This window comes from Alligator mississippiensis, chromosome 1 (genome assembly GCF_030867095.1).
Source record: "Alligator mississippiensis isolate rAllMis1 chromosome 1, rAllMis1, whole genome shotgun sequence".
NCBI lineage: Eukaryota > Metazoa > Chordata > Crocodylia > Alligatoridae > Alligator > Alligator mississippiensis.
Window position 1 is genome coordinate 466,366,356 of NC_081824.1, and position 13,626 is coordinate 466,379,981.

Genomic DNA, 13,626 nt, shown 5'->3' on the forward strand with positions numbered 1-13,626 from the left:
GCATCGTCTCGAGCGGTATCTGGTTGCTGTTGCTTTTGATAGACAGGTTGCTTGGGCCTGCGTGTTGTGGAAGGGTTTGTCCCCCAGATCCCTGAGGTGACGCAGAGAATGAATCTCAGATATGTGTTCGGTGGTGAATGCTCAGAAAGGCTCATTGTCATCAGACAGCACACCAGTTGCTCTAATTAACTATTAGTCCAACTTTGCAAAGCTTGCCCTTGGCAAGACACCATATGTTATTCACTTTTTTCTAGGTCTCTGCGAGGGACGTGTCCCTCCAAGTTTGTGCACCTGCACACTCATGAGTAAGTTCTAACTCCTACCTTTGTTGCTGTTGTTTTCAGCTTCCCTTCAGTGTCTTTTTGATCATTAATGCAATTTTATCTTTTTTTTTTGTTTCTTACTGGGTCCTCCAGTGGGCAGGAGGCCCCTTTCTCCCATACTGTTTTCAGTACTGTCGCTTACTATAGCTTAGCATAACTACAGCCCAGCCCCTCTGGAATGCCTGCAAGGAGCTTGGATTTGCCCCAAAACAGTATTTCCCAATCTAGTCCAGTCTGTGCTGCAGGGAAACCTTTATAATAAATCCTGATGTGCCAAGGGATTTTATACCAATGACCCACCCACTGATGCAGTGGGAAACGGCAGTAATTTAGGGAAACGACAGAGGGAAGGACTCTCTGTCCCCTTGCTGTTGGTGTTTTTCTGAGTCTTCTGAAAGGCAAAGAAGTGGAAGAGAAGACCAAGTAATACACAAGCAGCTAGGAGATGCCAGGCATTGGGTGCAATACCTCCATTTTTATTTATGAGAAACCCCTGTGGACAATCTGGATATTAGCAACTGCAGTTTGGGGCAGGGCAAGGCAGAGTCACAAACAGAGGATAAGTAGCGTCTCTTTGCTACCATATAATTAACAAAGAGCAACCCTGTCTGAAGAGAGCTGGAAGGCAGATTAACCTTTTTGCTTGCCCAGACCTGCCAAAGTTTCAATGAAATGATTTTTTATGAGAAGTGATCAGCACCCGTAGTAGAGATAATATCTTTTATTAAACCAACAAGATTTTTGCAGAAAATTTTTCTTTAATTGCAAACTTTCGGGCACAAACACCCTTCATCGGGCATTGGAGAAAAGAGTGTAAAAGTTCTCCTGGGTAGGAATGAAAGTTCATATATCATAGGATTTCACAGAGGAGTCCATAGATGGAAAACTCCTCTGGGCAGGCATCAATGCCTGATGAAGGGTGTTTGTGTCCAAAAGCCTCCATGAGAAATCTGTATTAACCCCCTTCCCCTCCCTCACTCAAACAACAGAAGAAAGTGCAGCACAGGCTGCGAACCAGAGGTAAATTATGGAGGAATACAGTTTGGTGGTTTGATCCAGGCTCTTAGCAGCAAGGAAAGGGAGAGGTTCATCATAGATCTAGCGAGCTGGGGAAGGATGAATCTATGCAACGTGGGACAGATGCCCCAAGCTTGGCAGGCTGGGTTCCCTCACCGCATCCAGCCCCAGGCATTGACACAGTTGTACTTATTTGTGTGGCTGCAGCAGGTCTGTCAGACTGAACAAGCCCATCAGTGAGGTCACGAAGTCTTTTCTTCCCCCTGCCCCACTGCTGCCGTGGCTTCCCAGGGGAGGCTTGCCTTCCCCTGGCTTGTCAGAGCTCTGCCAGACCTGGGACAGGTGACTTGGCAGGATGGGCCAGTGCTCTGAGCGGGGACAGAGCCTCTTCTTGGGTGCCCGGCTGCTGGATCCCACTCTCACGTGCAGGGTCTGATGGACAGGTGATTTCCCCCGCTCAGTCCAATTGGGGCCTGGCAGGGTTCCCCTGCCTGTGCAGCTTGGGTATGGTTTGCTTCCTGGATCATCTGGGCATCTCTCACCTCATCCGTTCTCTGCCATTGCCAGGGCCACGGGTATCAGCGGTCCCTTGGTCTTTCCCATTCTTTCTCTCTGTGGCGCACAGGTTTGGTTTCCTGAAGACTGCAATTTTTGTCCTACCTAAATCCTTTGGGTTTGAGATATATGGCATTGGGATAAAACTTACTGGCCGGTGATAAAAAAGGCTGTCAGATGAATCGTGATTTATGGCCTTCACGTGTGAATAACTGAGAAAGTGATGAGCAGCTTCTCTGAAGTGTTAGTAATGCTGCACCTCTAACTATTTCCTCATCCTGGGGCTCTTCAGGGTGCAGAGAACAGGCTGGACTGGCTGAGACAGCAAGATCTGTCCTTTGATTAATTCTGATTTCAGGTCTCCTCCTCTATCTCATACACTATGTTTGCACGCGGAGCAGCTCTGCACCAAGCACCGTGACAGGAGAGAAGCAGCAGGATATACAGGCTGCTTGCAGCGGGGAAGCCCAGTCCAAAACCCACCATTTTGGGAATCAGAGCTGCCTTTGCCACTTCGGGGCATGGATTTGAAAGTTGCCTCCATTTTCTTAGCTGTGTCGGCAGCAATAAATTTAATTCTATTTGCTTTGTTGCTGGGTAGAGGACGGAGACCAGCTACCTGTGGTACCGGGTCTCGGCAGGCCCAGGAGACAGGACACAGTGTCCAGAATGACCAGAGCCTGGTGTTTGCTGATCTGACCCCAGGAGAAATGGTGCAAGTGGTGAGGTATCTGCGGGAAAACCTTGGGGTGCCACTGGTAGATGCCTCTCGTGCAAACCCCTCTGACAACTGCATTTACTACATCAGCCTGCAGCTCCCCACCAAGGCAGAGGTGCTGCGGTTCTTGGATCGAGGGGGAGTTCGCCCCTCGCGACAGGCACTGGCTGTGGTTTTCTTTGGAAATCAGCCCGAGCCAAACATCACGGAATATCTGGTGGGCCCCCTGCCAAAGCCAACCTATCACCGGGACATCACAGCGCTGAAGTACGGAGGGAAGCTGCCATATAACCGCAGACCGCTTCTAGGCACTGAATTTGGGCAGATCGATGCTTTTTTACGACGCGTGGAATACCCCAAAGCGCCAAGCTTCATGAGACAGGTATTTGATTACGATGGGGCTAACCTGGCAACTCAAACTGTGGCCCCTCGAGGATTTGAGTCTGGAGATCGCAAGTCCTGGACTGTTCATTTCCAGAACGTGAGTGGCCTTTATGTGCACCCTGTGGGGCTGGAGGTGCTGATTGACCACGGCAGCCTGAATATCTCCCAGTGGAAGGTGCTGAAAGTCTTTTATAATGGGCAGTACTTTGAGGGGATGGTGCAGCTGGAGAGTGAGTTCAAGCAGGGCCACGTGAAGGTGGACAAAGTGAGAAAAGCCCCGCTGGATGGGGGATACTCTTCCCTGAAGCCTAGGGTGCCCCACCAGCACGTGGGGCCCTTGCAGTATGAGCCTCGCGGGCCCCGCTACAGCATCAGGAGCAACCAAGTTGTCTTCCAAGCCTGGAGCTTTGCCTTTGGGATGGATGTGAATACAGGGCCACGGCTGTTTGACATTAGATTTAGGGGGCAGAGGATTGTCTATGAACTCAGCCTCCAGGAAGCCTCTGCAATTTACAGCTCCAATAATCCGGGGGGGATGACAATCAGATACCTGGATGCAAGCTACGGCATTGGAAGAGCTGCCTTCTCGCTGGTCCCAGGGGTTGACTGCCCCTACTTAGCAACGTATTTGGATAGCTCCTACCTCACTGAATCCTTCGTGCCCGAGACGAACAAGAACTCCATCTGCATTTTTGAGGCAAATTTGGAAGTCCCTGTTAGACGCCATTATAACAACAGGCACACTAGGTACTACGGGGGGCTGGCCAGCTCAGTTCTGGTGTTCAGGACTATTTCAGCCGTTGCAAACTACGACTACATTTGGGACTTCATATTCCACTCAAGTGGAGCTGTGGAAGTCAAAGTCCAAGCCACTGGCTACATAAGCTCCTCCTTCTTCTTTGGCAATGGTACTGATTTTGGAAATAGGGTTGAGGAGCACACCCTTGGGACCATGCATAGTCACGCTCTGAGTTTTAAGGTGGACCTAGATATTGGTGGTAAGTCCTTCTACCAATAAGATTTATTAGTTTGTAAACCACAGGCAAAATGCCAAACTTTTTCTTTTTTTTCTTTTGACACTTTTGATCATTTAACAGTAAATGCTAAGTACTTGAGTACGGTGGTCACTACCTCAGGGTGTCTCACAACCCATTGGGCATGACTGTCATCACCGTTTCTTTATGCTGCGTTGGCTCGTTCCTTTGTGGTGGTGCTGAGCCACACCTAGGGAAGTGAACTGGAGCTGGAGGCAAACCTCCCAGGTGGGTACCATCATTTCTGTCTGGGAAATCCTTTCTCACTGATGTCTTTGTGTTTCCCCAGGCTCCTGCACCCCGTTTCTGCTGATTCAGCTCCTGGTCCTAGTTAAGACTTGTTTGCTGCAAGACCTTGAATTGACTGAAGCCTTGTAACATGCTCTTGTTCTCCAATCCTTGGCTCTTCCTGCCACTTTCTGGATCTCCTGCTCTGTTAGATACATATACTTTAGCCTCAAAAGAGATGTGTTCTCATCTGGGGAGAAGTCATCCTTCTGCTGGGGGCTAGCACCAAGGCTACACACCCGTTCGGACCCACTTCACCATCTGCATGGGGATAAGTGTCCTAGACAATTGTGGATGACAAATTGCAAGCTCATACACATCCCTTTGCCACTCAATCACAAATCACAGCTATGGACACAGGGCTGGGGAGAACTTAATAGGGCCCTGTAGCTATAGAAGCATAAATGTTGTATTTGGGATGTGTGTTGCTAGTCGGTGTCTGCTTGTCTCTGACTCTGGTGAACAAAGAACACAGCCTGCGCAAAGAAAGATGGCAGAGTTGGTGGGCGTGAGGCTCAGAAAGCTTTACGGTCTAGACACAGTGCTTTCTCTCCCCTGAGCCCGTGCTTGCCTGCAGCAAGGCATGAGCCCAAACTCTATCCCCTGTGCCGATATCAAGTTTGAAGTTTCCCAGTCCCTCTTCTCTACATGCCAGCTTACACTACTAAGCAAAGCAGGTTGACTGTGTATTACCTTCCCTTGCTGTCTGGAGCTTCCCTGTGCCGGTTGTGCATCCTGATCTACACACTCCCATTCTTTCTTTATTATACAAGTACCACACCAACCTGTGCTTGATGCATCTGACTCCCTTTTCTGGCAGCACAGAACCTCTTGTATCATTCTCTGTTATCTTGTACCAGCCTCTTATGTGCATATTCCAGCTTGAGTTTCTTTAAGCAGTTCGTGTCTCAGTCACTGCTGGTGAGGACTATGCTGGCCAATGCCTTAGCAAAGCATTTGTGTGAGTAGTATATGTGTTCCTTGATGCTTGCACTAACCTGTGCTGGCCCATGGTACCGTGCAGACAGCATGCTGTTCAGAGTCTGTGATGCAGAAAGGAGGAAGAAAATAAGCTGAAATTGGTTGAGCCTATGCAGTCTTGGAAGTGAGATACAAGGGCCCAAGAAGCAATTTCTCAGTGTTTTTGCCTTTGTCTTGTAGGCTCAAAAAATTCCCTGGTGACCCATGACATGGTGTTTGAGAACGTGCAGGCCCCTTGGAGTCCGGAGCACCAGATCGAGCGCTCACGGCTGGTCAAGCAAGTCCTGGACAGGGAGGACAAGGCTGCATTTCGCCTCAACTCAGAGACGCCCAGATACATCTATTTTGCTGCCAACAGTGAAAACAAGTGGGGCCATGAGCGAGGCTACAGGATCCAGATGATTAGCTTTCCTGGGGACCATCTGCCAGAAACAAGTACAATGGAGAGAGCCTTCAGCTGGGGGAGGTAGGTATCTTTTATCCATATGTTAATACCTAGGTCATGTCTATGCATAAGCCTGCTGTGGGTGTCTGAATGCCCCAGCAGCTGCATGGCTCAGGTCCACTAGAGTGGATATGGACTAGGGCTCTCACACGATAGAATTAAAGAGCATTAAATGTCCTGTTCATGATCACTGGTTGTTGGGCTGTTTGCCCACCCCTGGGATTTTGGAGCCAACTCTGGTTAAAACCTATTGAAATTCATTGCGTCGTTGGCATATCTCATCCTCTGCTCCCACACGCTTCTTCCCACACACTTCTTGCTTCACTGCCACTTGCAGCATCCTCTGCTCTCCATGTCCCATCCCACGCTATGGCCACAGCTTGGTCAGTGTATCTGAGCCATGCCCTGCCGTGTCCTCTGCAGTCCTGGTGCTAGTTCTGATCCCGTGGGAACAAACGTGCGGCCTGTGCCGAGTCCCCTCACTCTCATCCCGCTGCTGTTCTGCTCTGGGTGTTCCCCTAGCCAAATCCATATCAGATCAGCCATGCTAATCTTTTAGGGCAAGTCGTGCTGTGCAGGTTCTGAATGTAGAAGTCAGAGATAGGAAAGCCCTGTGGCGTCTTCCTAGCACAGGTGCCTTCCTGCCCTAGCAAGTTAGCGCAGAGCTCCTGTAGTGTATTTCTTGTAGGGCAGCGGTTTTCAAACTCTGCAACAAAACGCTGGGCTTCTGTGGTAGGTCATCAGGGCTCCCACAGAGACTGGAGGTCGTGGTGGGGCTGGCTGGCAGGTAGTGTGCGGCTATTGTTGGGCCGATGGGCTCCACATCAACCTTTAGGAGAGGGGGGGATCCCACAGCAGATGTGATATGAAATGGTTCTGTGGTTTTAGAAAGTTTGAAAATGGCTGCTGTAAGGTATTGTTACTGGCCTCAGGTTCCCCACATCACTTGGAGCTCTTTGGCAGCCCATTGAGGTCTGTTCAGACACATTGGCCACCCTGCCACTCACCTCCCTCCCTCTCATCTGCCGCCACTTTGGATGTTATTGGGAGCATTGGGAGGCTGCCTTCCAATAACGGGGGTGAGGCTCCACTTGGCACAGTGCTCTGGGCTGCCTGCATCCCTGCACTGTGCTCTGTGCTCTGGCAGCCAGCTTAGTCTTACGTAGACAGACACAGCTTCCCACCTCGCCCTCGCCCTCTCCTTGCTCCTTCTGTCCAGGGGATCTGGGCTAGACCAAGGTTCCCTGCTCCTGCCACCCATCTCTCTTGCTAACGGGCTCTCAGCTTTCTCTCTTGCCTCCCTGCAAGCTGCATCCCGTAACCTGCCCCTGTAGTGCTGCACTTACTTCCTGGCAGTAACAGGGGCTAGGGGCCCCCTGCCAGAGGTATTTAGCCCAGCCTAATTGCAGACATCAGGGGCAATGCTGTTTCCATCCCTTCCCTTGAAGAACCTATTGCATGGCTCCACATGAGCCCACAGCAGAGCACACCAGCTGGACCCTGAGCTATTCTACCCACAGCCCCTCAAACATCATTGTCTTTAGTATTGGGAGAGACGTGAGGGATACAAATGGAAGAGCATCCCTTTTTTGTTTGCTAGTGGGAGGTCTTTTAGAGACTGTGTCCCAGACTCACATTTTGGCACTTATGACGAGCATGACCCAATGGACTATCATGGCCATACCACAGCCCTCCGCATCCTGGAGCAGGTGGCAGCCTCGTGTCCTGCGCGGCTGTTGGATTGGGCAAATCCTGCAAGATAGGCATGTTTCTTTCTCTTGATCTTTAGGTACAAACTGGCTGTCACTAAACGGAAAGAAGAGGAGCCAACCAGCAGTAGCATCTACAACCAGAATGACCCATGGACACCCACTGTGGCCTTCGCTGACTTCATCAATAATGAAACCATCATAAACGAGGTAAATAGGCCTCTCTCTCTGCTCTGGAGCTATGTATTGCAGCGGGCTGAGTCTTATCATTGGCATGAACCAGATGGGGTGCAGGATGCATAGCTGCAAACCTGGCTCATGGGCTGGCGGATCAGTTGCTAACAGGGATAATGGTTCTTTGTGACAGTTGTCTCATCTTGGAGAACGAAAAAGTAACTCTGTGCTTCCCCACTCCTGACCCAGCCCTTCACTGTGGTGGCTGGTGTTCATGACGGGTTGCGTATGGGATAGGGCAGAGCTCATTGGGACAACCCAACATTTCCTCCAAGGGAAAAGTTTAAGGGAAATCCTAGGTTAGCGGATTCCACTATCTGAGCCAGGCTCGTTGGGCAGGAGCCTGGCACATGGCATTCACAGGTTCAGGACCAGGCACAGGCTATCACTTCACAGCAGCTTTGCCTGGTCTTTCCTCATGTGTGCTTCGAACCAGATGTTTTCCAATAATAAGCAAATTGCTTGACTCTATTTCCTTCCCCAGGACCTGGTTGCATGGATAACAACTGGTTTCCTTCATATCCCACATGCTGAGGACATACCCAACACCGTGACAGTCGGGAATACAGTCGGGTTTTTTCTGAGACCCTACAACTATTACGACGAAGACCCCTCCATATTCTCACCTGATAGTGTCTTTTTTACGAGCGAGCAGGACTCCAGTTCATGTGAAGTCAACCCCATAGCGTGCCTGTCCAAAGTTGCCTCCTGTTTACCAAATCTTCCTCCATTTACCTACAATGGCTTCCAAAATCCGACAAGACTCTGGGGTGTAAGACGCTGATGGAGTAAAGAAATGAATCGGAGGTACCAGAATGGTGGCTTTGTTCAACAGCTCTGGTTTCATATGGAAAAGCTGTCTTGGAATCCATTTGGTCAATGACTTCACATGGCTTTTTATCTTGTCACTTTGCTATTATCGTTGCTTAAACAAATATCTTTAAAGGAAAACATAGCTTCCTCAGTGTGCCGCCAGATAGGAATTTGTATTAGTCTTCTGTGTATTAGCTTGCCAAAATCTCGGACTGTATTTTCTTGCAAAGGATAAACCCTTTTTTTCCAGCTGCTGGAAGTTGGGGAATTGGAGAGGCAGTGATTGCAGTTCTGCCGAAGCAGAAGTAATGCTGCAGCGCTGCACATAGGGCTCCTGAGCTGCTGGCTGGGGACACTACTGTACAACCTGCCCCAGTTACTATTCAGCATTTTCCAGGAAAGATCTTTTCTTCTTCATTCTGTCTTTAAAATACAAGGTGCGTGTCTTGTTGGGGGTTGTGTTGTGTGTGTACAATGTATTGAAAGGGGCTGAAGAGAGAACATCATTCCTCTAATCCTGCACAGTGTATAACTAACTCTGGTTCAACTAATTAAATTTGGTCTTGATCCAAATGTTTGCTGAAGTGCCTTATTCCTAAACCAGTGCAGATGTGTGTTACCGCCTGCCACCAGGGAGGCTGGTGGGCCACAGGGGCTCAGCAGCGTTTCCTGTGCTGACACCTGAATCTTAAAAATGTGCCCTAACCCAGGAGTCGACAACCCCAGGCTCGCATGCCACAGCATGACCTGTGAAGCCATTTTGCTCAGTATGCCACAACTGGTGTGGGCATCGGGTAGGCGCCTGCCGCCTACCACGAAGCCTGGGCTGCTCACAGCAAATGGCAGTGAGGCTGCAAGCCCTGCTACAAGCAGTCCAGGCTCTTTGGCAAGTGGCAGAGCCCTGCCCAGAGCCCAGGGTGGCTGTGGGAGGTTGCAAGTGGCTGCACTGGGGTCCAGACCCGAACCCAGCTTGTTGCTGGTGATGGCTGCATGCATATCTCAGGGGGCAGTGCCTGGGAAGGCAGCAGGGCAGGTGGGGAGGAGGGAGGAGCAACGAGGGAGAGTGGGGACAAGTTGTACTTCTCAAAGCCCTCTGCTCCTGCCTGACACTTCCTCCAAGCACTGGGCAAATATCAGCTAACTGTTTTGGGAAACGGGGGAGCCAGAACGTTTGTTTGCACGGTCACCTGTAGGACAAAGGAGTTTTAATGAGATATGCCACAATAAGCCACTTGCAGAACGGAGAACCAGGGAGCCCCCTCTTATCCTCAGCTTTAACCATTACATGTGCTGCTTTTCACCAGCTAGCTAATAACAGAAGGGGGGAAAGGGTCACAGGGATAGAGCCCGGCTCCAGGCAGGTATTTTTAATCACCCCTTTCTAACTCACTGGTTACATTATAGTGTGGCTATAGTGTTGTAGCTATGAGAGTCCAGAAAATGTGAGAAACAGGGTTTCTTTGATCGTTTTTATTGGACCAACTGTATAGTTGGATGAGATGTCAGGTGAGCTCAAAGCACTCTTCCTCAGATCGGACTTCCCAGGGGGCACTGGTTATACTAGCAGTTTTGAAACTGGAATTTTTCTCCCCAGTGTCTCTTCCCTCAAGGCTGCAGATGCCCAGGCCGTGTGCAGGCTTTCAGTTTCTCCTACTGGAGAATTGCCACTAGAAACAAGGAAGTGCACATCTCCCAGCTTTTTTCTCCCAGAGCAAGAACGGCCATTCTGGGAGGAAATAACCCCACTACAATCAGGTAGAAATAGCTCCTGGGAGAGTTTCCCCAGAAGAATGAACATCTGTTTGCTTCCCTTTAGCTTAGCTCCTGCTGGGGCCCAGGAGCTGTGGAGCCATGGGAAAAAGCTCCACAACTCCGGAAACTGGGGTCACCCCTGTCTGGAGAAGGCACAGGGGCAGCTGCTCCCACTCCACCACCAAGGAGTTGGGACTCTGTTAGTAACCCATATTCTAGTACTGCAGCAGGGGGTAGATGGTGGGGGGAAGCCCTGGAGAGGTGGCATGTCTCCTGGAGTCCCTTGATACTATAGTGATGCAGGTAGTAGAAATGAGTAGACCATATCAGAGGACTTCAGGAAGCTTAGGATCGGGCTCAGAGAGGGTTTGATCTTCCCAAATGATCAGTTCTTCAATTCTTGCTGAAAGGAAAAACACACGTGTAGTTGAGACTGATAGCTGCACTTAACCAGCATTATATGGTGGATGGCTTGATTCATTTTCTGTGTTCTTGTATCACAGAACGAATGACGCATCATCCCTAGCTCAAGATCTATAAGCTTCAGGTGGTGACTCTCTGGGCAGTACTACGGGGGTGGTCTTGATGCCCAGGGAAAGGCTGTGTTTCACAGGGTAATATGTAAGTCAATGATTCTCAACCCAGGTGCCAGGAGATACTTTCTAGGGAGCCGTGGGGTGCCAGGCAATGTTAGCACTGTTAGATATGGAAACATGTTTCACAAGATACCAGAGATTTCAAACAGAAATCCAGAGTTTTAAATACTTCTGAGCTCAGTTCTTTGCAGTAGCAAAATTGCTCTGTTATCTTTCCGTAGTCAGAAAAAACCCAAGTGCAAACTAAAAGCTGGCATTTTCCAATGGGAGCCACAAGTCGAGGAAGGCTGAGAACTGCTGGCTTAAGCCATCTGCGTTAGTGCATGCACTGTGCAGGGTGTATGCCAATGCCAACAACGCTGATTCTGTCTTTCAAGGCCCCTGCGCTCTTAGGTGCTGGTCTCCATATTTACACCCAGTATGACTCCATTGCCTACAGTGGAGTTGCTCATAAACTGTCTGCTTAAGTGAGAGAATCAGCACTTTCTTGTTATAGCATGTTTTACTGCAATGAATAATAGGTGACGAATGCTTTGCATTTGAAAGCCTGTCCAAGTCTATCTCAGCCATGCAGTCAATAAAAGGTATTGCCCAAAACAATCCTTTTTTGCAAAAAATGTTTTCCCCCCATTTCTTCCCACCCAACAGCCTTCTCTTCTCAGCCCTGTATAGTTTGGGTCTCTATGCAAATACTTCTACCCAAAACAGGTGGTGGGATCTTGGAGTCCTGTGGGTTAGGGCAAGGGTCTGATCTAGGGCTGTGGTATTCTTGGCTTTGCCACTGATTCACTTTGTGTCCTTAGGTGAGTCTCTTAACCTCTCCCTGCCTTCCTGTCCCTGTCTGTGGAAGACCAGTACAGCTGCTGTTTCACTGGGGTGAGCTCAGATTTGCTTTATTGAATAAAAAGTGCTTCGAATTAATAGGTTGCCTTTTGTAGATTGAGTTCAAAAGATTAAAACCGGCTGAGCGACAGACCTGAATGTCAGGTGTGTTTGAAACCATTCTACCACCGTAGAGCTCAGTCAGAGGACCATCAATGTTGCTCACAGATCCCGCGCATAGCATAGAGCGGTGGGCAAGTCCTGCGGGTGTCCTGGACTCCTCCAGAACTAAGAGCTAGGCGATGACTGTCTCGAGACAAACTGATTTCTCTGCCCTGCAGCACACAGAGGCCGACTTCAAGGTTTGATTGAAGGCTCCACTGCAGTTTGAAGAACTGATGGTGCAACTGTACTGAGCCGGCGTCCAGATGAGCACGCCCAGCCCATGAAGATACTTCAGTATCTTCTCCATGGAGGTAATGGTTCCCTCCCTTGGCTCCTCGTACCCTTTAGAGATGACTCTGCCAATATTCATATGGATATGTTTGCTGCTTGGAGACAGTTTTCAACTGTGCCTTTAAGGATCATAAATAAGAGCTAAATGCCTGTGTTGTGTACGTGCCCAGCTTGTACTTCCTCCTAGGGCAGGGGTGGGCAAATCTGGCCCGTGGGCCGGATCTGGCCTGCCAGAGGATCCCACCCGGCTTGTGGCAGGTCGCTCAGTGCCACCCGGCCCAGGCACAGCAGGGCAGGCTGGGCTGCGGCACCGGCCCGGGCATGCAGCAGGGCTGAGGCAGCACAGCTGCCAGACTCTGCTTTCCTGCAGCTCCTGGTAGCGGCTACTACTTTCAGCTGCCATCACCACCACACCCGCCCCTGCTGCCCGTGCACCCCAGCCCGTCCACTCCACATCCACCACCAGGGACTCCTGATGGAGCTGGTGGACAGGGTCTCTATGGACACTGGCTCGGCACCTGCGCGGTGCTGAGGCCCAGGAAAGAGCAATGATCCATTCCCTGCACGCCCCTGCAAAGGGCGCCAATTCCTCAGACAGTGGCTCTTATCATAATTCAGAGTCTGCATCCGGTCCAGCTCTGGCTGTGGCAGAGCAGAGTGGCGCGGGGAGCAGCCCTCGCTTCTCAGGCTCCCAGCAGCGGCCGGTGGTCCGGATAGGATCTGTTGGTGAGTCAGACACTGTCCATGGGCCGTATGTTGCCCACCCATGATCTAAAGCCCTGCTAAAGTCAAGGTATATCATCCATTGCTCTCCCCCTGTCCAAAAAGCCTGTACCCTTAACCCTTAGATCATCTCATTTTCCTTTAGATGCTTTGAAATAGATTGCCTGAGGACCTGCTCTGTAATCTTTCAAGGTCAGACTGACTGGTCTGTAATGCACCAGATCCTCCTCTTCCCCTGTCTTAAAGCTGGGCACTATATTGACCCTTTTCCAATCATCCAGGACTTCACCTGGCCTCCAGGAGCTTTCAAAGAGGACTGCCAAGGGCTCCGAAAGTACTTCAGCCAATTCCTCCCGTACCCATGGGTTCATCCCATCTGGTTCTGCCGACTCAAAAACATTTCGCTTCTTTAATCCCTAGCCTGTTCTGCCACTGCTCTAGGCTACTCTTTGACTCCTATCTTTGCTGCCAAACGTGCTTCTCATCTGGAAGCTGCCCCTCTCTGTGAAGACTGAAATAAAAATACGGCCTTCTCTGCATCGTCCGGAACTAGGTTGCCTTGTGCATTCTGTAAGAGACCTGTGGTTTCTTTGCTCTTCCTCTTGCAGAATACGTGTAGAATCTCTTTTTTTTTATTGCCTTCTGTGTCCTTGCCAGCTGCATCGCAAGTTGTGACTTGGCCTTCCGAATGTTCTCCCTGCGCACCCATGAGATACCCTCATACACTTCCCTAGTAACATGATCAAGTTTTCATTTCTCGGAAGATGTGTTTTTGA

The 13,626-nt window shown here is 50.0% G+C and overlaps 1 protein-coding gene across 1 annotated transcript; it reads left to right on the forward strand.

The window, feature by feature from the left end:
* Nucleotides 1-2,283: 2,283 nt before the first annotated feature.
* On the forward strand, nt 2,284-9,074 carry LOC102576651 (membrane primary amine oxidase). Its single transcript, XM_006276376.4, has 4 exons — nt 2,284-3,995; nt 5,481-5,766; nt 7,535-7,664; nt 8,173-9,074. Exons 1-4 carry the CDS (start codon nt 2,417-2,419, stop codon nt 8,470-8,472), a joined length of 2,295 nt encoding a protein of 764 aa, XP_006276438.1. The 5' UTR covers nt 2,284-2,416; the 3' UTR covers nt 8,473-9,074.
* Nucleotides 9,075-13,626: the final 4,552 nt, after the last annotated feature.

Bases quoted from the DNA above. Each gene is read 5' to 3' on its own strand.
- LOC102576651 (XM_006276376.4), top strand. From the start codon at position 2,417: ATGGATTTGAAAGTTGCCTCCATTTTCTTAGCTGTGTCGGCAGCAATA. The intron at 3,996-5,480 runs GTAAGTCCTTCT...TTTGTCTTGTAG, and splicing joins GGTGGACCTAGATATTGGTG to GCTCAAAAAATTCCCTGGTG. The intron at 7,665-8,172 runs GTAAATAGGCCT...TTCCTTCCCCAG, and splicing joins ATGAAACCATCATAAACGAG to GACCTGGTTGCATGGATAAC.